Source organism: Erpetoichthys calabaricus, chromosome 8 (genome assembly GCF_900747795.2).
Source record: "Erpetoichthys calabaricus chromosome 8, fErpCal1.3, whole genome shotgun sequence".
Taxonomy (NCBI): Eukaryota; Metazoa; Chordata; class Cladistia; order Polypteriformes; family Polypteridae; genus Erpetoichthys; species Erpetoichthys calabaricus.
The window spans coordinates 160,079,774-160,104,017 of record NC_041401.2 but is presented as its reverse complement, the minus strand read 5'-3'; the positions used below and the strand labels follow the sequence as shown (position 1 = coordinate 160,104,017).

General features: G+C 39.2%; 1 protein-coding gene across 3 annotated transcripts in view; it reads right to left on the bottom strand.

Annotated features, from left to right (window-relative positions):
- Window positions 1-418: 418 nt before the first annotated feature.
- ubiad1 (UbiA prenyltransferase domain containing 1) overlaps window positions 419-24,244 on the bottom strand; it is a 33,029-nt gene continuing 9,203 nt past the window's right edge. For 2 of the 3 annotated variants that reach the window (XM_051930381.1, XM_028807672.2), the window contains exons 2-3: window positions 1,624-2,269; window positions 419-1,322 (exon numbers count right to left, since the gene is read on the bottom strand). In XM_051930381.1, the coding sequence (XP_051786341.1) occupies window positions 835-1,322; window positions 1,624-2,200 (1,065 nt within the window). In that variant the 5' untranslated portion in view covers window positions 2,201-2,269 and the 3' untranslated portion in view covers window positions 419-834. Of the gene's footprint in view, window positions 1,323-1,623; window positions 2,270-7,027; window positions 7,183-24,244 lie in introns of those variants that run through there. The other variant, XM_028807671.2, reaches the window with a different exon arrangement.

The window sequence follows — 24,244 nt, the reverse complement described above, 5'->3', positions numbered from 1 at the left end:
ATCGTGGTTTAAAGCTGAGCTTTGCAGATCTACCTTTGGACAGTTTTTGGCTGACTGCTGCTAAGGAGTTCCCCATTCTGGCAAGCAGTGCTATTTCAGCCCTGCTCCAATTTCCCACAACCTACCTATGCGAGCTTGGCTTTTCAAGCATTACTGCTATAAAAACTAAAAAAAGAGAGAGACTCAGAGCTGTTGAAGAAGATCTTCGTGTGTGTCTTTCTTCAATTCCTGTATGTATATCAGCGTCATGTTCAACTAAACAGGCCCAGGTTTCACACTGAGTAAGTAAATTGTGAGTAAATTGAAACTAGATTATATTTCAGTACATATACTTTTTGTGACATTTGGAGTGGGGGGGATGACAACATATTAATCTAAATGAAATGTTAGAATTTTTTTTAAAAACTAAAACACCCACTTTCATATTGAAAGCAATTTAATTTGAACTGCAAATGGTCAATATGACCTAAAGAAAATGTCCAAAAGGTCTGAAATGCTATTAGATTTTTATGATCAAAAACTATTAGCTTTACAGTTGCATTTTAATAACTGCAAAAAAAAAACTTGCTTTGCAAAGGTGAATAAAGAAACTGTTATAGAATGCATTTCAAATATTACAAAACTAAAATATACTAAAAATTCTAATAAACAGTTACAAAACATTTCTTTTAATTCAGAAATTTTAAACTTTGAACATTTTATTTTCTTAACTGCACCTTTTGTCCATTCAGTTTAAAATTAAATAACCGTGTTATTAAAGTTTTTATTCAAAAAAAGAACCTTTAGCATTTCAATAAATATAAACTGATAGGTTAATAAAACCTTTTGTGTGTTTTACAGCTTTGGCAGGCTGCCCTTTGGAGCCAGGATGATACCAAATACATAAAAAAGACCCATTAGCAAGTTGAGCTTGGCAGTTTTGTGTGGGATTTTGGAGTAGCTTCGGCTGCGAAATTGCCTCTCCAGTGGGAATGCCATAGGGATGGTAAGAAGGGGCAAAGCCATGCTAACAGCGTAGCGCGTTGCCAAGATGGAAAATAAGACATATGGGAGAAAAAGTAACACACTGAAGAGCACATAGGAGAGTGTAGGCCCAATAAGAATAGCTAATGTGACAATGCCCGCTTGCTTGTCCGAGTCCATGTCCCTGGTGTTATTACTATGCAGGATAGCTTCAGTGTTGAGTGCCAGGGGAATGGCATAGATCAGGGGCAGTACAGAAAGGTATCCTACTTGAACAGCATAGGCAAACATGACAGCCAGTGGCCCAAACGTGATCAGAATGACTACATCTCCCAAGGCGACATACTTCAAACCAATTCCTACAAGAAAAGACAAGAAAATGTTAAGTTTAGGAATAAAATTCACACATATACAGTATTCAGCATCCCATTTAGAACTTCAAACTAAATTCTGTGCATAACTAGCTCTGCTGCCCATAATTACTTTCTACTAAGATGCACACATTTTATAGAATAAAATTGTAACCTCTTTCATGCTGTGAGAAAACCAAAACAAAAACAGCCACCCTGATGGATACTGACACCCAATTGCAGCAAAAACCTGCAAATATATTTAAAAACAAGAAATAACACAAAACAGTCAGGACAATCACTCACTTACCTCCTGTATAAAGGAAAGAACTTGAAAGTCCACCAAAGAAAATAAGAGCAAGATGCTCTAACTTGAGTGTTGACAGAAAAAACAAACAAGTGGCACAGATGCATCCTAAAGAGTACAGGACAGCTCCAAACATGACCACATCTTGTGGCTCCAAGATCCTGTCCACCAATGTCCTGTCATCACTCTTTTTGTGATCAATGCCTTTGGAGAAGTCATAGAAAGTGTTCACCAAGTTACCTGCTCCATGCACTGCCAGTACAGCCACACCACACACCAACAGTATCAAAATGTCAATTTTTCCTTCAGATTTGTATGCCAATGCACTTCCCAGTGCAACAGGAGTTAATGAAGTGCTAAAACTCCAAGGTCGTAAAGCTACAACATATGCCGCACACTTGTCTTTGAGACCACCAGTCCTCTGGTTTTGCTTGTTCTGATCACTCTGGTCACATCCATTAATCAAGGGCTCACTAACAACCCCATCAATACAGTCATCGCCGTTTTCTCCAGGCTCATCAACCAGTTCTGCAGAAACAGAGATTTTATCTCTAGGCAGGTCCACCATTATTCCCAACATATGCACAAGGAGAATAAGTTGATAGCAGTTCTAAAAGAGCCAAAGTCACTTGAGAGTGTTGAATGTGATCTATGGAAAGACATAAATTGAAGACGTTAATTTCAGAAATGACACAGAGCATTAGCATCATTATCCTATTCAAACAGTTAAAATGTAACATTTAACAACATACGGGCTACAAACAGAAATGAGACATTTTTCAGTAATTCTACAAACTCTGTAAACCTCTCATTATGCCTAACCTTTTGCTCCTTTCCAAAAACTGATAATGCAAAACATGCACACACACAGTGCTGCAAATTGTGAACCAGGCTGAGGTCCCACATACATTTGAGCCTGTGCTGCGCAAAGTGCCAGGAGTTTAAAAACAAATGAACAAAACACAAATTAGCCCGTTTACAAAGACAGTAGTCACACATATGGACCAGAAAAACTGAAACATTAAATCTAATTAAGCTCTACACAACAGATTAGTTCTGAGTGCACAAACAGAAAAAAATGGCAACAGCCTAAACAAAGAGTTCAGTTACAACTAGAAATGTAGTTTTAATGAAAACCTGCAGCCCTGGTTGAAATCACTGGGGCGACTTGGTCATGTTTCTTAAACATGGTGTATTAAAACATCAGCTAAACAAAACTATCGTGGATATTATAAAAAGATTCCAAATTACTGGTATCTTTCAAATGCAATCTTTTTATAAATTCAGCAATATCAGCTGACAAAGAATGATTTAATTTCAAGTTATAGAACAGACAGGTTGGAAACAGCACCGGTTAAAGCGGTCTTCAGTTGACTCTTTTTACAAAGTCTTAGTGCTACTTTTAACACCATCTAATTGTTGGGTTCTAGTCTCAGCACTGTAAAAACAAAACAAAAAAAACCTGAAGGCATTTGTATTCGAGAAGCTTAGATCTTAATTGAGAAAATAAGTCTTTCTGCTGGAATACCAGAATGCAGCACTGAAATGAAGTTTCAAGCACAGTTTTAAGTTCTTTATTGATTCACTAGTCATTAAGCCCGTTACAATAACGGGCGCTAGAACAGTAGTGCATAAACATTAGTAGGAATAGTCTATATTAAATGGCAAGGGACCTTGACCTCTTTCTGTTTGTTGGACGTATTTTTCTTTGTCTTTCAGCCTTTCTTTTGTTGATGTTTACTTGCTGAGCTGACCGTTCTTCGTGGGCTGCCGCCGTGTATTGTGTGTCTTTAATTTTCTCTGGCGGTAATACAGGCGTGCGCTTCGGTAATATGCCTTTAATCTCCTCTGGCAGTAATACTGGCTTGTATGTGGCTGTAATATGCGTCACTGTATTGTGTACCTTTAATTTCTTCTCACAGAAATACTGGTTTGTATTTCCGTAAAATGCCTGTAATTTTCTCTGACAGTAATATCGCGCATCGCACCATGCCCCACATATGTACACTTCACCAGAAGACACACACGGACACTTGGACGCACACAGGGATTTTATTAAAGAGGATATTTATATACACAGTTTTACTAAGGTTATCTTTCTATTATTGTGCAGGTTAAATTTTAAAACTATCATTTAAACAAGATATGGCACTTCTGAAGCTTCAGCTCTTTAGGACTGTCAGAATAAAAAGTTGATATACAGTACCTTTCTTTAGATTAACCCAGAAAAAGAAATTGCCCAATTAATTGCGATTTCCATACAAATTCAGAAATATTTCTGGGAGAATTACAAGCACTAACATGAGTGTAGGCATTCCTTATCTGTTAAATAGTTTAAACCAGTCTGTCTGTCAGTCCGTTCAAACCCTATCCCCCTCCACTTTTACAGGACAACTTATTTACACTCATTTCTAGACCTTTATGCTTCCAATAGACGAATCTGATCCCTTGCTTTTATTTTTTCTCAGGTAGGCTACTGTTTGGCCTGTCAGTACATGAGTAACTTAGATACAGTTTTCAACATGCTACATAGAATGATGCAACATGTTTCAGTTAAAAGTCTTGTGACTATACTGCTCCAAGCACATCAGAACTAAACGGCTGCCTAGAATACTTTAAAATAGAACCTTTGCCATTTTAAGCATTAAATGGTAATGCATTACTTGGTTGACAGAATTACCCCCATACACCCCAATTTATAACCTATGTTTGTCAACCGATGTTTTTTGTGCTGGAATTTTTTTTAACATGTCAAAAAATAATGGGGACAAAGCCTCCTTTGGTATACTGTTTTGAAACTGAACAGAAGGAAATCTGATACATCAAGGAGCTATTGCTTTTATCTACTTTGTAATTGATTTTCTCCACATCTTTTTGAGACTTATCTTAAGATTTAGAAAGGCACAAGTCACCAACCAAGTTCCACTTCCTTCAAAATTCTGCTGAATGTGCAGTCTGTACAAAATAATCTGCATGAACTATAAAACGCTTAATGTTAGCAAGATTAGAAGAAAATAGTGGGGTATAAGTCAGCAACACTCCAAGATTTTCCTTTATGGGCAATGAGCTGCACTCTATACCTCTTTAACAAATTAAACAAACTAGTACTAATATTTCCAAGAAGACTGTCAGAACTAGAGGCACTCCGACCTCCAGTCCTGGAAGAAATAGAGCCTGTGCAATGTGATCGACAGTGAGCAGATGGAAATGTAGCAGATGTAGCAGAAACAAAACAGCAGCCTGGGTCACTCTGCCTAGAATGCCACAACCTTTTCTATTACTTGTGTTTGCGATGAACATGATCAGTTGTCCACGGATTATGAAGGTGTGTACTTAGCATGTGTTTGAGTGTCTTGTGCAATGTGCAGTACTGTCAGCAGGTGGCACTGATGTTCCTTTCCTGTCAGCAATGGCAAACGCATATACTGTACAGCTGTTCTTTTCCTGTCAGCCATGCATGTGCCTTAAGAAGGCCTTGAAGCCCAGTTACATAGCCAAGGTATTCCTGCACATTCAGTTCAAAATTCCTATTACATGCATCACAGTGTAAGCTCTTGATTAACACCAAGATCCAGACTCAGGGTCCAGTGATTATTTTCTGTGAGACAGACAACCCTTAGCATTTACATTTATGTATTTTATATTTATTTATATACAGATGGATTATGCATGCTCATGTCAAGAACATAAGCAATATGGCAAACAAGAGGAACCATTCAGTCCATCAAGCTCATTTGTGTAGGTAATAGCTAAGCTGTCCCAGCAGTCTCTTGATACAAGGACAGTACACATTTTTGGTTAATACTGAAGTTTTCAAGGGTAGTAGTAGGTGAAACTTAACCCTAAAGCAATTAATATTATCAACCTGGAATAACAAAACTCTTGAACTAATTTATACCAATAATGGGAGATATGAATGTCTTGCTAAACTGCCACTAAGCTTCTCTGACCTGGAGAGTATGTACAACCTCTTAATTGTACAAAAAAGCCTTGAAAATTAGTACTATACATTAAACAGAAACTTAACTATATCTTGAAAAATCCACCCAATAGCTGCCAGAATTAGTTGATTGAACAATTTGGAAAATATTTAAAGAAATATGAATAGATTAGCATATTTTTTGTTATATTGTTGAGCTGAATTACTTTTTGCCAAGATATGCTTATTCCCTATAAAAGGCACAAAGTTAACTCTCTACACAAATAAAGAGGTGATAAGAAAGCAACTGGATTTTACCATTAAGAAGGCTAAATTTGGATATAAAGCAAATATGTTCCATGAATACTTTTGATCTTAACCTTTCGTATTCTTAAAAACTAAGGCATGCAAAATGCAATTAAAAGGAAAACAAATACAGGATTCCGGTTTTAATTCATATGTTGCAAATTGATTTATTTGAATTTAGTTCATTATGATTTAAGTAAACAGGTAAAACTGAGTGAAGGGTAATGGCCTGGCAAAACATTTTTAATGAAAGTGATATTTTTAAATAAAAGCAAACCGCTCTGCTAGATCAGATCATTCTCAGTGGAAGATTACGAACATCATGTGCAGAGAAACAGAGCTCAATTTTTAAACAATATTTTCAGTTTATCTTCAGAAATATTGTGCAAGAAACAGCAAAAGAAAGCAAACGGCACCCGTCTGAGGAAACCAAGGTTATTCAGTACTTGTTTAAATATCAAATTACTTCGTTTAAATGTAGGTGTTGCTGATTTAGTTTGGCCATCTAAACGTTAACAACAGAAATAAAAGTAAACCAAATCGCATCTACAGAACTAAATACAAGAACCAACAAGATTGTTTAGGAAAACCCTGGTATGAAAAGCAATAAAACCTTGAAGACAATACATTCGAAAGTCCACATTAAAGATACCAAGGACAAAAAAGTAGTGGATGCCAATTCACTACTTCATTAGGGCAAACATTCATGTCATAAATAAAGTTTACTTTAACAGCGAGGTGCGGTAGTAAGTTCTGGTTGCTATTGGTATCGTTCATGTTTTAACTTTTGTTTCATTTTCACTCGCTTTTATATTGGGGCATCATTTATTCCTTAATATTACTTCTCTAGATTTAATTGTTAAAAATTGTAAAGATAACCCTGCTAGAAAATCCTTCTTTGGGCACTAATATTTCAAATTAAATTCACGAAAAATTATGTACAACTGGAATGACAGCTGTTTCCTCAGAATGCAAACTATAAGCAAAATAAACGGTTTTCTCTTTCGAAAGACTAGTATTTTGATTACTGCTTTCCTTTGCCACTGACAAGTTTCTACTCTACGCGTGGCAAGATATTAAATCAGAAACAGCCCTGTATACATAGACCATGTAGACGGAACAGTCCTATATAAAATTGCGACGATCTAACTTTACGAATTGACAGATCATTTCATCACTTACCTGGTCACCAACTAGCAGCATCGAAAACTCCTCTGTAATCAAAGGATCCTTTCTACGTGTCCCCTTCGGACAGCGCCATGTCGGACCGCCCTCTACAAACACTGTTACAGCTAAAAAAAATGTCCGTGTGAAACAAGTGCAGCACCCAAACAGATCCATTCCTAAGCACACAGAAATTGTAACGCCACTCCAATTTGACTCTGGAGGCGGTACGAAGCACTGTGACTAGAAGCGGATTGAGTATGATTTCAGTTTTTTTTTTTTTTTTGGTGATTATAATCCACAGAAATTAACTGGCTTAACGTCTAGTCAACATATGGATTTTTCGAAAAACTTTATTTTCAGTAAAACTGGAGTCAGGTTGGGTTGACAATGCCTGGTAACAATGCATAATAGAAGAAAGGAGACAAAGATGAACCCGACAAAGCCACGTGCAGCAGCTTTCTATTGGAAGGGTGCCTTTTTTTTTTTTTTAAAGATCTTATTGTAGCACAACAAATTTGCCAGCCTAGCCGCTCTCTGCTTTTCTATAGGTATGACATAAATCTGTAATTTTCATCAACATTCTTTTTTGAGCCTTTCAAATCACAATGATAATTCTTACCCATTCAGGATGGGTGACCGCCTTGAAAAATATTGAACTTATCCTTCAGTGAGAAGTAATTTCGTCAAGATCACAGTACTGTATACATTCATTTGTTACAGAAAATTTGTGTTCTAAAGTCATGAGTTTTTTTGTACATTTTAAAAATACCATGTCTGTTTTTGTAGCTTACAGTGGGACTGGAAGGTACACGGGTCCATAGATCAATGAAAAAAAGTTTACAAAATTAACAAACGACTTTTGTTTTGATTTCAGCCAACGTGCTTTCCACTTTTACACTGCATCTTTGTGATAACGAAAGGAAACTAGAAATAATTATTTTATCACGGATACTTGGTCCTGTTTTTCTTGGGGTACATTTCCCGTCCGTTTATAGCTTTTCCTGGAGTGTTCGGTGCTAGGACAATCCCGCCGGATGCTCCAACAATAGTCAGCCATCATATGTACATCCCATCTACCCTGATACTGTCCTTCCATGACCTTCAAATCTTGGTGGAATCGTTCACCTTGCTCATCACTGACTGCACGAAGGTTTTCCGGGAAGTTAGAAAATGCACCTTAATGCTCATATTGCAAACAAGCATTCTGTAGCTCTCCCAAGAGTTTCTGGACAATTTCTGTGTAATCATTTGCTCGTGTGTTTCCAAGAAAGTCCTAGACAATGGCTTTGAATGATAACCAAGCATTCTTTTCAACTTCTGACACTGTCCTGATGAAATGTTCATCTTTGATGTGCTGCCGAATCTGTGGACCATCAAACACACCAGCCTTTATTTTTTCAAATGACAGGCTGGGAAATGTCAAAATGAGGTACTTGAAACAGTCTCCTTCAGTTGACAAAGCTTTAACGAACTGCTTCATCAGACCCAGTTTCATGTGCTGAGGCGGGAATATAATATTCTTTCTATCAACAAGTGGCTCATGTAGAATGTTTGGATCACCTGGGGCCTCATGCATAATGCCATGTGTAGAAATTGCACTACAACATGAAGTAAGCACAAAAGCCGAAATGTGCTTACGCACAGAAAAATCCAGATGCATAAATCTGTGCGTTCGCCAACTTCCACGTTCTTCCGCTACATAAATCCCGATCAGCGTGAAAATTAACACTCGTGCACGCACCTGCTGTCCCGCCCCAACTCCTCCCAGAATTACGCCTCTTTGAATATGCAAATCAATATAAATAGCCCTTAAGCTCAGCGTTCTGTGAAAAGACAATGGGAAAAGCACGGGGGAAAATAGTACGTTTTTCTTTGCCTCCACTTGGTATTCGCTGAAATTCTATTTGTTGTTTTAAACTGGTATAAACAACAAAAGGAAGTTGATCGAGTGACATAGCGTGTCGGAGAAACTCAAAAGGTCAAGTTCACAAAGTCGCACTGTGCCCAAAATAAAGAAGTTGTCAGATATCAAAGTCGTCATATGAAAGCTTATTAGGGTACAGAGAAAAAAAGGCACAGTGTGAAAAAAGCACGAAATGTCAACTATAATCTTGAAATTTCCACTTTAATCACGTAGTTTATTTTGTCATTAAAGTAGAACCATCATAAACTTCATCTTAAAATCGTTTAATTTACTAGTTTCTCAAATCCCATTGTAACTAAAGTAGCACATTAAATGCTTTGTTTTGTTTTTGATCTTCAATGTGCTCTGTGTGTGTGAATCACTACCTGCTTCCGGGCTTTGTCTTCCTCCGACAGGACACAGAATCCATTATATTTGTAATATTACAGCTCTCTTAATACTTAAAATACTGAGAAGTATACGTGATATCATTGTCATGATTATAGAAGTTAAAGCATGTTATTAATCATGGGAACACGGTAGCGCAGTGATTGTTCATGTCTTACGCAAGATGCTTGCTGCGCCATGCACGACCTTCGATGAAATGCTTTACAGTAATCCCTCCTCCATCGCGGGGGTTGCGTTCCAGAGCCACCCGCGAAATAAGAAAATCCGCGAAGTAGAAACCATATGTTTATATGGTTATTTTTATATTGTCATGCTTGGGTCACAGATTTGCGCAGAAACACAGGAAGTTGTAGAGAGACAGGAACGTTATTCAAACACTGCAAACAAACATTTGTCTCTTTTTCAAAAGTTTAAACTGCTCCATGACAAGACAGAGATGACAGTTCCATCTCACAATTAAAAGAATGCAAACATATCTTCCTCTTCAAAGGAGTGCTTGTCAGGAGCACAGAATGTCACATAGATAGAGAAAACAATCTCTAGCAAACAAATCAATAGGGCTGTTTGCTTTTAAGTATGCGAAGCACCGTGGCACAAAGCTGTTGAAGGCGGCAGCTCACACCCCCTCCGTCAGGAGCAGACAAAGAGAGAGAGAGAGACAGAGTTTGTTTTTCAATCAAAAATCAATACGTGCCCTTCGAGCTTTTAAGTATGCGAAGCACCTTGCAGCATGTCATTTCAGGATCAGCTGCACAAAAGATAGCAACGTGAAGATAATCTTTCAGCATTTTTAGATGAGCGTCTGTATCGTCTAGGTGTGCGAACAGCCCCCCTGCTCACACCCCCTACGTCAGGATCACAGATAGTCAGCGCAAGAGTGAGAGAAAAGTAAGTTGGGTAGCTTCTCAGCCATCTGCCAATAGCGTCCCTTGTATGAAATCAACTGGGCAAACCAACTGAGGAAGCATGTACCAGAAATTAAAAGACCCATTGTCCGCAGAAATCCGCGAACCAGCAAAAAATCCGCGATATATATTTAAATATGCTTACATATAAAATCCGCGATGGAGTGAAGCCGCGAAAGGCGAAGCACGATATAGCGAGGGATCACTGTATTACAGAAGCACTGCCTTTTTCAAATGTACTAACCCCCAATTCCTGTCCTTACTTTTCTTCCTCCAAATACCCAATCGCCACACAATCAGCTCTGTAATAGACGTTAAGCCATCTGTAAGCTTAGAATGCAGATTCTTCAAAACTTTTAAGGAAAATTGAAACATATTCATAATGTTTAATTATTCTATCCATCTATCCTTCCAGTGTCAGCTGTAGTTAAAGTTTTATCTGTATAATATATTTTGCTGCATTTCATCTTAAAAATGATGTCATCTTATGTAAATACGTGCTTTATAAAGTGGCTCAGGTTGTGCAATATTATAACTATATCGCAAGTTTACAGTGAGGTAATTGTACTTATAAGTACAAACAATTCTACAAGGAGCACTTGATGGACTGATTGAGTGCATTTAGAGGTCTTGGGATGAAACTGTTTGTGAACCGCGAGGTCAGTACAGGAAAGACTGAAGGGTTTGTCGGATGAGAGCAGTTCAAATAGTGAATGGCTGAGGCAGTGTGTGCTTGATGCTGTATACCGATAAGCCTCTTTCCGATCAGCTGCTGTACAGCTGTGATTCACACTCAGATACAGTGATATAAATACTCCGAGTGGTGCAGTGAGAGTAATATGGAAAAAGATGATCTGCTGTGGCAACCCCTGATGGGAGCAGCTGAAACAAGAAGAAGAAGGTGCAGTGAGACTAACAACGCTAAAGCAGTTATGGTATTTGGAGTAGTTTGACCATTCTGTGGACCATTATATTGTTACAGGTTAATTACAATAAGATGCATTAAACTAATAAACAATATGCGGTTAATAGTGTATTTATAAAGCCATGTCAGGGATGTGGATCTGAAAAAGAAAGGATAATCACACAGGAACAGTAGCACTGCTTTGACGCTGGGTGCCGCCAGTCTGCAAAACCGAGCAGAGAACTTGCGTATGACAGGGTTGGAGCTACCGTGGAAATGTGTGTGGCTTTAAGCCAAGTTTAGGTTTTATACATCGCAATTTGAAAGAGAAAACGTTCTTACGCAACATTTCTGTGCGTACGCACCGTTTATACATGAGGCCCCTGGTTTTAGGGCAGATTTTGGAGGCCAATTCCTTTCCACCCAATGCCTCTCACAAGCTCTGCTGTCCCACGTGCACAGATAACAGGGATACTTGGTGTATCTGCGTTGCTGACCAAGAAGGAAGCATACCATTTTAAGGTCAACACAGATGACCCAATTGTGTTGGTGATATTGCAGCAACTCAATGACTCTCTGTGTCTGCATATTCTTCACAAAGAGAAACTGAATGGCCATTTGGGACTGACCCAAATATATTGACATTATGAAGGAGGACACACTTTAAGCTCCGCTTTGAGCTATCGATGAATAGTTGCCATTCAGCTGAATTATAGATTGGAATTCCCAATTCCTCCATTAAACCAGGTATGTTATGGCAATACACAAAGCCACTGTCAGTTCTAAAGTACTGCAGAAGTGCAATTTCTCTGGCTCGAAAGTACGATACCTTCGTTCCTTTTTCAAGTAAGTTTTTCTCACACACTCTTGATGCTAGGAGTTCTGAAGCCTTCTTCAATAGTCCCAAATCACGTGCCAAATCACTCAACTCATGCTGATCAAATCCCTTACGAACAGAGTCCTGTTCAATTTCAAACTCTCCATCATTGTTGTCACCTAGTTCATCACCATAATCATGTTCTTCAAGAGAGGGTAGTGTAACAAAACCGGCACTGGGATTTCATCTGAATGAGCCACTGGGCGTATAGCCAATGGTAGACTAGGATACTCTATGTTACATTTATTTTTCTTGTTATATCCTGAAGTTTTCACTATACAACAGTCACTGAAATGATCTCCTGGCTTTTGCCAAACCATAGGTATACCAAATGGCATCTTATCACGTGTTCCCTTTGTCCACATCCGTCAACCCTCAACACACTGTTTGCAAACCTTATGAGGGGCCCAAGACTTATCTTGATCAACAAGTTTAACACCAAGTTTAAATATGCCGAATAGGCTTGCTCTACAAATGTGCGGATGTTCGCCCTTTGACTGGGAATGGTGAAACTGCCACAGATATAACAAAATGAATCAGGGTTGTTTAGGCACTTATGACGAGAAACAGCAGAGCCAGACATGATCTGAAAGAAAGGAAATAGGTGTGTAAGTAGAAAAATAGATTTTGCTTATTCACTACGTAGAGCAGCGCACAACCTCTGACCACACTGTCTTGCGTGTAAATGAATAGCCTATACAAATCCACGCTACAGTAATCACACTAATATAAGCGTTAGAGAAAAAACCTGACATGATAGAAGAAAACTAACTGCACTTTCAGAATCAGCATACCTATTTTAGTGTAAATAAGCTTAAAAATTGAAAGTCAACAAAAAATTTGTTCAAAATTGTTCCCCAGTGATATTTTTTCCTAAACGACATGGACTTTTTGCCCATTATATTCTGTGTTCCTATTTTATAGAGCGATAGGCATGATAACTATGGAAAGTATTTTCTGCAAGAAAGAAAATTAAAATTACAAAGTGAAAATGCAATCTGTTTGCCAATTTCATTTTCAAAGTCGCTATGCACAATTTAAGGTGCAGTGGTGGCTCTGAGGCTAGAGATCTGCATTGGCAATCGGAAAGTTGCCGGTTCGAATCCCATAAATGCCAAAAAAGGGACTCTGCTCTGTTAGGCCCTTGAGCAAGGCCCTTAACCTGCAATTGCTGAGCGCTTTGAGTAGTGAGAAAAGCTCTATATAAATGCAAAGAATTATTATTATTACAAATGCAGCAAAAATTAAAAATAAAATGAAGTAACCCCCTTTTGCCATTTCAAATACTGCAATGAACCTACAAAAATGAAAAGTAAAACGCATTTCCACTTTGCATTTTCTTTTTCAAGTTCTCAATAGCGCGGATCAATGGATGGGGCTTCACTCTGTTGCCTCGATTTCCATCAATTCGTTGTCATTCGTAGCTGTTGAGCCACTTTGATCAATAGAGTACTTCTCGCTTCGTCTGTGTTTGACACACGTGATTTTGATCTTTTCACCCCCATACTGTGAGCAACTTTACGGAGTTGCACATGCTTTTTCAGCTAGCGCAGCAAAAGGCAAGCAGACCTTTTAAGGATTATGAGCCACTCAAAGAACCATATTAAGAGCAGCGAATCTAGACGTTGCAGCTTTTTCTTGTCTGAAAATAAACAAGTTTAAGAACAGGTCGATGGTGACTGACTGCAATTTGAATGCAGTCATGCGAATCACAACCAGTAAACTGGTTCCACAATTCAAGAACATTATCCAAAATTGTGAACAGTTACATACTTCTCATTAACTATAATTGTACTCTGTGGTCAGATTGTATGTAAATTAAGTTCCTTGTTCTTCATAATTATTATGATAGGTAACAATAAACTTTTGTTGAAATAATTATGAATAGTAAAATCTTATTACCAAATTAGAAACCGTTTCAAGTTCGTATTTTAAAATATAATGTGCATGTGTAATACAGTGTGAATGTGAAATAAAATGACAAATACATGGTTATTATCATTAATTCATATTTTCATACGTTGTAAATTGTAATTGAATTAGACAAAATATACATGCGGCCCCCCCAATAACAATAAAGTTTTCAATGTGATTTCATTTCCGTAGAAAATGTTTGCCCACCCCTGACATATACTAATGTCAGTGAACTCTGATCCTTAAAGGGGTCACTTAAATGCCATGTAAAATTTATAATGCATCACGAGATCAACCAAGATGCCAACAACACAGTACCACCAGTAATTTGGTTCCACTTCAAACACTGCCTAAAACGTCAGTATCAGTTCTTATTGCATGCTACTGGCCTGCTGAATATTCTGTCACTGAAGCACACGTGTCCATTATCAATCAACTGGCAGCATATATTTGCAAAAAATAATGAAATAAGCTTCCATACAGTGAAAGAATATAGGCAATCGTAACATGTGAATTTTTCAGTTATTATTGTCCGGGTGCCTACAGAATCCAGTGTCACACACATGCGCATGGGAAGCAGCTGAAGGGCCTAGACACTTGTAATTCTACGCCAGGCCAGGGGGCGGCGGAGTGTACTAACTATCTCTCTCAGTCCCTTGCAGACCTGTCCCGGGAAATCCCGCCTCTGGACGGCCCCAAGGATGACGTCACTTCCGAACACCAGGATACCACTCCCACTTCCTGCAACGAAGACGTCATTTCCCTTCTGGGCCTTTAAAACTGCCATCTTGCCTCAGTACAGGCAGTTCTGTTTTGAACTCCGAACGATTCACTTCGTGTACTTAAAAAAGAGCAATTGCAGCCAAGCATAATATACGGGTGGCTGCCCCAAACCTTTGTGATGTCTTCGACTCATTCTTGTTACACCAGACTGCAACTGATGTCTGGGCATCAATGTCCTAGAATAACAGCTCTTCTTGATGACTTCCTGAGGTGAATTCATGTCCCTCACACGGAAAGTTTACTTCACTTTATTTCATTGTCTTGTGTAGTAAAGTGCTCAGCTAATCTCCTTTTAAAATGGCTGAATATAACAACAAGGTTTTTCTTTTTGTTTTACCTAAAATTACATGGATACACTGTTTTGACATTTGTGTGTTACCTCAAGACACACATCAATAACAATGTTGGCTTAAAAATTCACATATTTAGCAAGTTTTAAGGCTTTTTCTACCATATATGGACATACATACACCATAGTCCAATTGAAAGCTACAACAACAGACAAGGTATTTTTGAAATGTATAAAAAACACTCCACTTTAGAAGAAAACTAGGGGGCTCCGCCCCCTGCTCGCTTCGCTCGCCAACCCCTGGTGTTGGGGATGGTGTCTTGTCCTTGAATGAGTTTTCCTTAGCATGGATCATTTATAACCTTAAGTTTAACGTCAGATGAACAGCGAACTCGTGAGAAGGCCACATAAAGTTGTCCATGTCCAAATACGGGCTCAGAGAGGTAGATGCCAACCTTGTCCATGGTTTGTCCTTGTGATTTGTTGATGGTCATGGCAAATGCAGGTTTAATGGGGAAGTGTCGCCGTTTAAGTGTAAAAGGTAATTGTAGGTCAGAACGTGAAAGGTCAATTCTAGGAATCAGAACAGTATTGTTAGCATGTGATCCTGTAAGAACTTTTGCTTCAATAACATTGTGTGTCATGGTGTTGATGACTAAACGTGTACCACTGCATAAACCTTGCTTAGTGTTAAGGTTTCTTAATAGCATGAATATTGTTCCAATTTTAAGGTTAAGATTGTGTTGTGGTAATCCGGCTGGGTTAATAGTGTTCAAATATTCTAAGGGTAAATTAAGATGGTCATTGTCGTCATCAGAGTCAACTTTGTCAGAGCTTAGAAAGAGCTGTGCCTCTCCAGGAAGAAATGCAATGACTTGTTTATTTATGTGAGCAACATTAATATTTTTTGGACATAATATAGTCCGTTGTGTTAAAAGGGGTATTTGGTCTAATGAGATTGCTGTTCCAAATATCTCCGTAACTAAGTTGTCGCAGATAAAGGCTTGAGAAATTGTAATAATATCTGGGTGAAGTCCATCTGTATTGGTGAGTGTCCCATCTCCCAGTTGTGATAACCAATTGTTATATTCTGGATGTAGACATAGCATGTTTTGTACCAAGTGTATCTTTTGAAAGCAATGCCAATTGTCCGCGTATTTTAAGGTGGACTGAACAATAGCTGAGCGCACGGCATGTGGAACAATAGGTAAGCACTGTCTAAAATCTCCTCCTAATAGAAGTACCTTTCCTCCAAAGGGAATATTATTATTCATCAACGTTTGTAGAAGTTTATCAATGGTGTTGAGTAAGTGACTGGATGCCATTGTACATGCATCTATAATTAACAGTTTTGCAAGACGGATGTCACGTGCATTGTTACTGTTCATTTTCATAGTGGATAGCGATGTTTCTCTGATTGGGACCGGTATTTTGAATAAGGAGTGACATGTGCGACCATTTATTAACAAATTAGCTGCCACTTCCGGTTGTAGCTGATGCGATAATTAACTGTTGTTTTGGAGCCTTGCCTGCTTGTTTTCCGGCATTTCAGATGCACGTTGTAGACGTCTGCGTTCATTTATTTTGTCCCATCGCTCCCGTTTTTGTATCTCTGTGACTTGAGCTCTTTCCTTTTGAACCCGTGCCTGCTTCGCTTCAGCACTTTGAGACGTGCACTGCATGCGTCTACATTCATTGTGTGTGTCGCGGGTTTGTGTTTGTGGTCCCGTTACTCGAGCCGTATCGTTTTGTACCCGTGATCGTGAATTCATGACTTGTATGTTCTTAATTGTTAGTAATATGGATAAGTAATAAGGAGGATCGCACTCACTGTTAATATGGAGCCTTTTCTGTGTCCGTTTTTGTATCTCGGTCAGTTGAGCTTTCTCTTTTTGGAGCCTCGCCTGCTTGTTTTCCGGCATTTCAGACGCGCGTTGTAGACGTCTGCGTTTATTTATTTTGTCTCTTCGCTCACGTTTTTGTATCTCTGTGACTCGAGCTCTTTCCTTTTGAACCCGTGCCTGCTTTGCTTCAACACTTTGAGACGCACGCTGCATGCGTCTACGTTCATTGAGTCTGTCCATCTGGGCTCGTTTCTGTAATTGTGTTAGTTGAGCCTTGCGTTTTTGGATCCGAGACATTTTTTGCTCATCGGTTTCAGAAGCGCGTTGTAGGCGCCGACATTTATTGTTTTTTTTCATGTGGGTACGTGTTTGTGGTCCCGTTACTCGAGACGTATCGTTTTTTAGCCGTGATTGTGAAATCATGACTTGCTTGTTCTTTATCGTTATTAATATGGATAAGTTATAAGGAGGATCGCACTCACTGTTAATATGGAGCCTTTTCTGTGGTTGTACGGTTAATAGTGCATCATTGTAATGAGATTCACCTATGGTGTGTAGTTTGAAGGTGTTCAGATGACGTATGTTTAATAGGGACATTTCGTTTCTTCGTATTATTACCCATCAGGTGTTGTGCCTGTATATGTATTGTAGTCCGGTCTCTTGTTGTCTATGTATGACGTCGTTTGTTGTCGTGCATTTTTTTTGAGGGGCGCGTTGCCTCATTTTTTATTTCTGTTAGTGGAGGGGTGCCTCATTTTTTATTTCTGTTAGTGGAGGGGAGCTTTGTGTGTCGTGGGTGTGAATCCTCATTTTTGTGTGCGTACCGTTTCGTGTGCTATGTGGCGCTTGCGTCTGACTCCTTTGTTTTTGGTGTGCTAGGGGCGCGTCGCCTCATTTCTTATTTCTGTTAGTGGAGGGGTGCTTTGTGTGTCGTGGGTCTGAATCCTCTTTTTTGTGTTTGTCCTGTTTCGTGTGGTATGGGCTTCGTGTGGCGCTTTGTTGCATGGGTCTGTTGCTATGGGCGCGGCGCATAATTTCTCAGTTTCCGGTGCTTGGAGGGGGGCTTTGTGTGGCGCCTGCGCACTACGTCTTTTGCGTCCACGGCCCATGTCCCTGCGTCCATCCGGTTTACCATTCTCGTTTAGTAATATGGATTTTATGTGGCAAATTAATATATAACATGATTGTGAAGAAATAAAACAACAAATAAATACAATATAAAGAAAAGCACATCACAGGTCAAATTAAAACTTCAATAAAAAAATCAACAAAAACAATGTCAGAAATAAAGAAAATCAACAAACAAAAGTTTAAATGATTTTAAATAAGGATAAAGTGCATATTGCTTTTATATTTTCACATTCTGAAACATCTGCAGATACATTTTTACATTCACTTTAAAATGTTAAACTGTACAGGATTTTTTTCCCACACTGCTTCATTTTGTGTATAATATAACAATACAATTATAAATTTTAATTTATTATTTTAGTATGATTGTGGTGTAGTATAATATCCAAATTTTCAAAACCAAAACAGTGAATAAGGTTTTGGACTACAAACCCGGAGGCTATAAACTAGTCATTTTGCCAATTGAACAAACAAAACAAATGTAACCAAATGTCTCTGAGATGTTGTAAGTCACTTTAGATTGTAACAGTTTGGGGGCGCTCTCACTCCCTTGAACCCTCGGACACCACACCAGACACCAGGTAAAAGTCCAAATGTTATTTTTATCATAATAGTCCATGTGACTAGGAACACTTCCGGGTCAGTTAAAAATTCCTTTTCTTTAACCCAGAAGCACGTCATTTCCTCTGTCCACGTGCTTAGGACGCACTTCCGAGTTGTAGGGAAAATACTCCTTGTTCCTCCCTGCAGCGTCCTCTAGCGGCCCCCATGGTATCCAGCAGGGCTGTGGATAAAAACTCCATTGTCCAGGACTCCCTGCTGGTCTTCGGGGCACCTCCATGCTGCAGGGAGGGCTCCTTCTGGCGGCCTGGGGGTATTGGCCGAGATGAAAGGCTGGCCATATCCCACAAGATAAATATATATTTTAGTAAATTATAAATTTGCGTAAATACACTGAGCCTATGCCGAATAAAAAGTGCTATGCAAAACTAAATTGAATAATATTATAGTAAATTTTATAATCAATAGCAATCAGACTAATAAGGCAAAGTCGGTGGAAATTAAAAAGTGCTTGGTGTCTCATGATGGAATGCAACAGTCAAGAACTTGAATTCTGCTTCTCTCTGTTAAGGACATGTTATTAATTAATAAGATGATGTGTGTATGTATACTATGTATAATGCCAACAGAGTCTAAAAACATTAAAATTATGAATCTCTCTATTATAATAAAAAAATCCTGGGACGACATGAGGCTTTTTAGCCTGAGACAAGACGCTACTTTTTCAGAGAGATACTTTCATGTCCCACGAGACAAAACTTTGTGCCAAGAGATTTAACCACACCTGGGGCCGGAAATAAAAGACAAAGTAAATGACAAAGTAGAACGTCGTAAAGAATTCAGAAATGCTGGCGTGATACACATGTAGAGCAGGTTAGAGATAATAAAAGTACTAAAATTCGAAAGTCTCAAAAAAATGATAGTAAAGATTGCATTAGTGCAAACATTCAGTAATTATTACTTGGTGAAATAACACAACAGCGAAAAGTGATTGAATATATTGTTCTGATTTAAACTTTAAGTCAGAGACTTGTAGATCATCTAATTCGTGTTGCCATCAGGGAAAAGTAATGTTTTTCCCAATGAAGAGGTGTATCCGCGAGAATTAAAAGATTTCTTGTTTGGTTAAAGTGAAATCCACATATGTGAGCAGCAGAGATGCGAAGTGGCTGGCGTACAGCGCAGGCCAGGGGGAGTTGGCGAGTGAAGCAAACAGGGGGTGAAGCCCCCTAGTTTTATTAACAGAAAACATTACAGGACATTCAAAGCAGCAACAATGTCCAAGAACAGCAAAACAACCTTATTGAGAAAGTACCTAAATGGTAAGAACAGAACTAAAGCTCGATTAAATAAAAGAGAAGCGAGTAAATAAAATATGTATTTGAGGACAATTTTATGGCTCCAGCAGACCCCCGTGACCCTGTGTTAAGATAGAGCGGGTTAGATAATGGATGGATGTCTATTGAGTAAGCTTCTTCATCCACCAAGTAGGATGAGGCACTCAACTTTCTTAGCCCAAACCCCCTTTTATAAACATATAGATTATATATGCACACATGTATATATACACACATATACTGTACATACACTACTGGTCAAAAGTTTTCCTTCAAATGTAATCTGTTGAAATGCAATGAATGGCCTAAAATGGTGAAAACATAAGTAGTAAACTGCCAGAGGTTTAAATTTAAAGTTTATGTTAGGAAAAACTGAAAAAAAGGAAATTTCAGAATATTACAAATGGGCCTTCTTCAGGGAAGAACTAATATGTTACAACTTACAGATGTTCTGAAACAATTAAAATAAATTAAGCCTTACAAGTCAAAGCAAACAATTTGCACAGGTGTCCCAGATTCTGTTGATTACTTAAAAACCCCATCTGTCTTAAAGCAGAGTTCGAACAGACTGTTTTACTACATCCTCTGAAGATCTACTTGGACAATATTCCAGACGTATTAGCAAGAAAACCGCAACTAAGAAATAAGACAGAGCATTATTACCCTTAGAACTGTAGGCTTTCCATTTACAGAAATTGCAAAAAAAAAAAGTGTTGCAGTGAGTACTGTGTCCTATACAGTCCAAAGGCAATTGGAAAGGGGAAGAAACTCTGATAGGAAGAGATCTGGCAGACCCAAAGTCACATTCCAATCAGAAGACAAGTCTCTAAGGGTCACCAGCTTGTGTGATAGGCACCTCACAGCACAATCATTTCAAGATATTCAGTTACATGTGGGGCACCCAGGCTCTGGAATGAGCTGCCCATTGCTGGGTAGCTCATTCTAGTGTGTGGGTGCTGCACAGCTGAATGCTCTATATCCTGCACTAATCCATATTACTAACCGAGAATGCTAAACCGGATGATGGACGCAGGCACATCCGGCCATGGGCCGTAGCTGCAAAAAGACGTACTGCGCCGGCGCAACAAACAGTCCGCGAGAGTCGGCTGAGGACCCGAGAAAGGCGGACAAAAGAGGGCGAGAGAGGCGGATGAGGGTCCGCGAGAGACGCAGGCGCAAAAAGAGTCCGACAAGAGCACAGAAAACAGGAGTGAGCACATACAGAAAGGAGTCACAAAAATGAGGCTCAACAAGCACCAAAATAAGGAAAAAAAACATTAAAGAGTACTCAAACGAGGGGAAAGCACGAAACACATTGCACACGAAACTAAACACACCAAAAAAAAAAAAGAACAGACGAGCGCACAATAGCAAGGCACGACCATACCCCCGCCAACCTACAGGCACGGGACGGGACACACACCAAGAGGGGGATTCAACAAGCCCATGGAAGACCAAAAAAAAGAACACAAAACCACCCCACAGACCCTACAAGCAAGGGACGGGACACACAAAGAGGGGGAGAGAGGCGGATGAGGGGCCGCGAGAGACGCAGGCGCAAAAAGAGTCCGACAAGAGCACAGAAAACAGGAGTGAGCACATACAGAAAGGAGTCACAAAAATGAGGCTCAACAAGCACCAAAATAAGGAAAAGGCACATAAAAGAGTACTCAAACGAGGGGAAAGCACGAAACACATTGCACACGAAACTAAACACACCAAAAAAAAAAGGACAGACGAGCGCACAATAGCAAGGCACCCCCCCCCCCCCCCCCCCGCACCCTACAGGCACGGGACTGGACGGGACGGGACACACACCAAGAGGGGGATTCAACAAGCCCATGGAAGACCAAAAAAAAGAACACAAAACCACCCCACAGACCCTACAAGCAAGGGACGGGACACACAAAGAGGGGGATTCAAACAAGACACAGGAACACAAAAAGAAACAAAACGCTCGCGCAACAACGATCCCCCCCACACATCCATAAGAAAAAATGTCTCGACTCCAAAAACGCAAAGCTCAACTAAAGCGTCTAACTAACGATGTACCTAAAAGTAAAAACTTTATGAACTGCATTAGATCCTACAATAGTTCATTTGCTTTTGCATATACCGGAGTAAATATCAGGCCACCAAAAGGCAATGGACCATACTGCTTTCGCATATGTGCACAAATACTGCATCGCATTGGAACAGTGCACCCTGAAACAAATCAACAACGCAAATATGCACAAATCTACATCCTAGATCCACATTACGCAATCTATCAATCAAAGTGCTGCATCGCAACAGGCACGGATTCAAAACGAAACACCTCCCGTCTCAGACATACGTTAATGGCAGCGAAGGCTACAACGGGCTTCTCACACAGCACAGGCAAATCGATTACAGCTCCAAAACAACACGTCCCAAATACTACACATGCAACAACGCGACTCTCAAACGGCACAATCAAAACATACACCAGGAAAATCCATTCGGATTAATGAATGTCATTTGCAATCATTGTCATTCAGTTCACTTCCCTGAAGAAACAACTGGCAATACAAGTTATACATTTACACGTTGTTGTCAAAAGGGTCAAATTAGACTGCCTTCTTTACATTCATATACTGAATATCTACAGAAGCTTATAACTGACGATGTACCTGAAAGTTAAATCTTTATCAACTGCATTAGATCCTACAAATCGGTATCCACTATGAACATTAACGGTGGCACTGCACGTGACATCCGTCTTGAAAAAATGTTGTTTATTGATGAATGTTCAATGGCATGAAGTCACTTACTCAACACTATTCATAAACTTCTACAAACGTTTATGAATAATAATATTCGATTTGGAGGAAAGGTACTTTTATGAGGAGGAGATTTTAGACAGTGATTAGCTATTCTTCCAGATGCCATGCGCTCAGCTATTGTTCAGTGCACCTTAAAATACGCAGACAATTGGCATTACTTTCAAAAGATACAGTTAGTAAAAAAGATACGATGTCCAGAACCAGATCATAACAATTGCTTATTACAACTGAGAGATGGTACACTCACCAATACAGATGGACTTCAGCCACATATTATTACAATTCCTCAAGCCTTTATCTGCGACGACTTAGTTACAGAGACATTTGGAACAGCAATCTCATTAGACCAAATGCCCCTTTTAACACAACGCACTATATTATGTCCAAAAAATATTAATGTGGAAAACATAAATACCCAAGTCATTCCATTACTTCCTGGAGAGACACAACTCTTTCTAAGCTCTGACAAACTTGATTCTGATCACAACAATAACCATCTTAAATGACCTTACAAGTTCTGAGCTGGAATTACCTTTTACACTTAAACGGCGTGTACAAAGAAATTTTCAAATAAACCTTTACACTGTGCCACACACTTTATTGTTTGATTTCTATTTGCATCATCTACACTGTCACACTATTCTATATCTCATTCATACATCACGCTCTTTGTCATTCCCAACACCAGGGGTTGGCGAGCGAAGCCCACCCCACAGACCCTACAAGCAACGGACGGGACACACACAAAGAGGGGGATTCAAACAAGACACAGGAACACAAAAAGAAAGAAGACGCTCGCGCAACAACAATCCTCACCACCCCCCCCCCCCCAACAAACACACATCCATAAGAAGTGACACCCAAAGCCACATATTCTAAAGTGAACGTCAACACCTTCACACTAGACAGCATAGGTGTCAGCATAGGTGGATCTCCTTACAATAAAGCACTATTAACCGTTCAACTGCAGAAAAGGAAACATATTAACAGTGACTGCGATCCTCCGGAGTGGCAGCAAATCTGTTAATAAATGGTCGTACATGTCACTCAATATTCAAAATACCGGTCCCAATCACAGAGACATCAGTATCCACTATGAACATTCACAGTAGCAATGCCCGAGACATCCGTCTTGCAAAACTGATAATTATTGATGAATGTACAATGGCATCCAGTCACTTACTCAACACCATTGATAAACTTCTACAAACGTTGATGAATAATAATATTCCCTTTGGAGGAAAAGTTCTTTTATTAGGAGGAGATTTTAGACAATGCTTAGCTATTGTTCCACATGCCATGCGCTCAGCTATTGTTCAGTCCACCTTAAAATACGCAGACAATTGACATTGCTTTAAAACAATACAGTTGGTACAAAACATGCGATGTCCAGATCCAGAATATAACAGTTGGCTAATACAACTGGGAAATGGTACACTCACAAATACAGATGGACTTCACCCAGATATTATTTCCATTCCACAATCCTTTATCTCAGACGACTTAGTAAAACAGATATTTGGAACAGCAATCACATTAGACCAAATACCCCTGTTAACACAACGCACTATA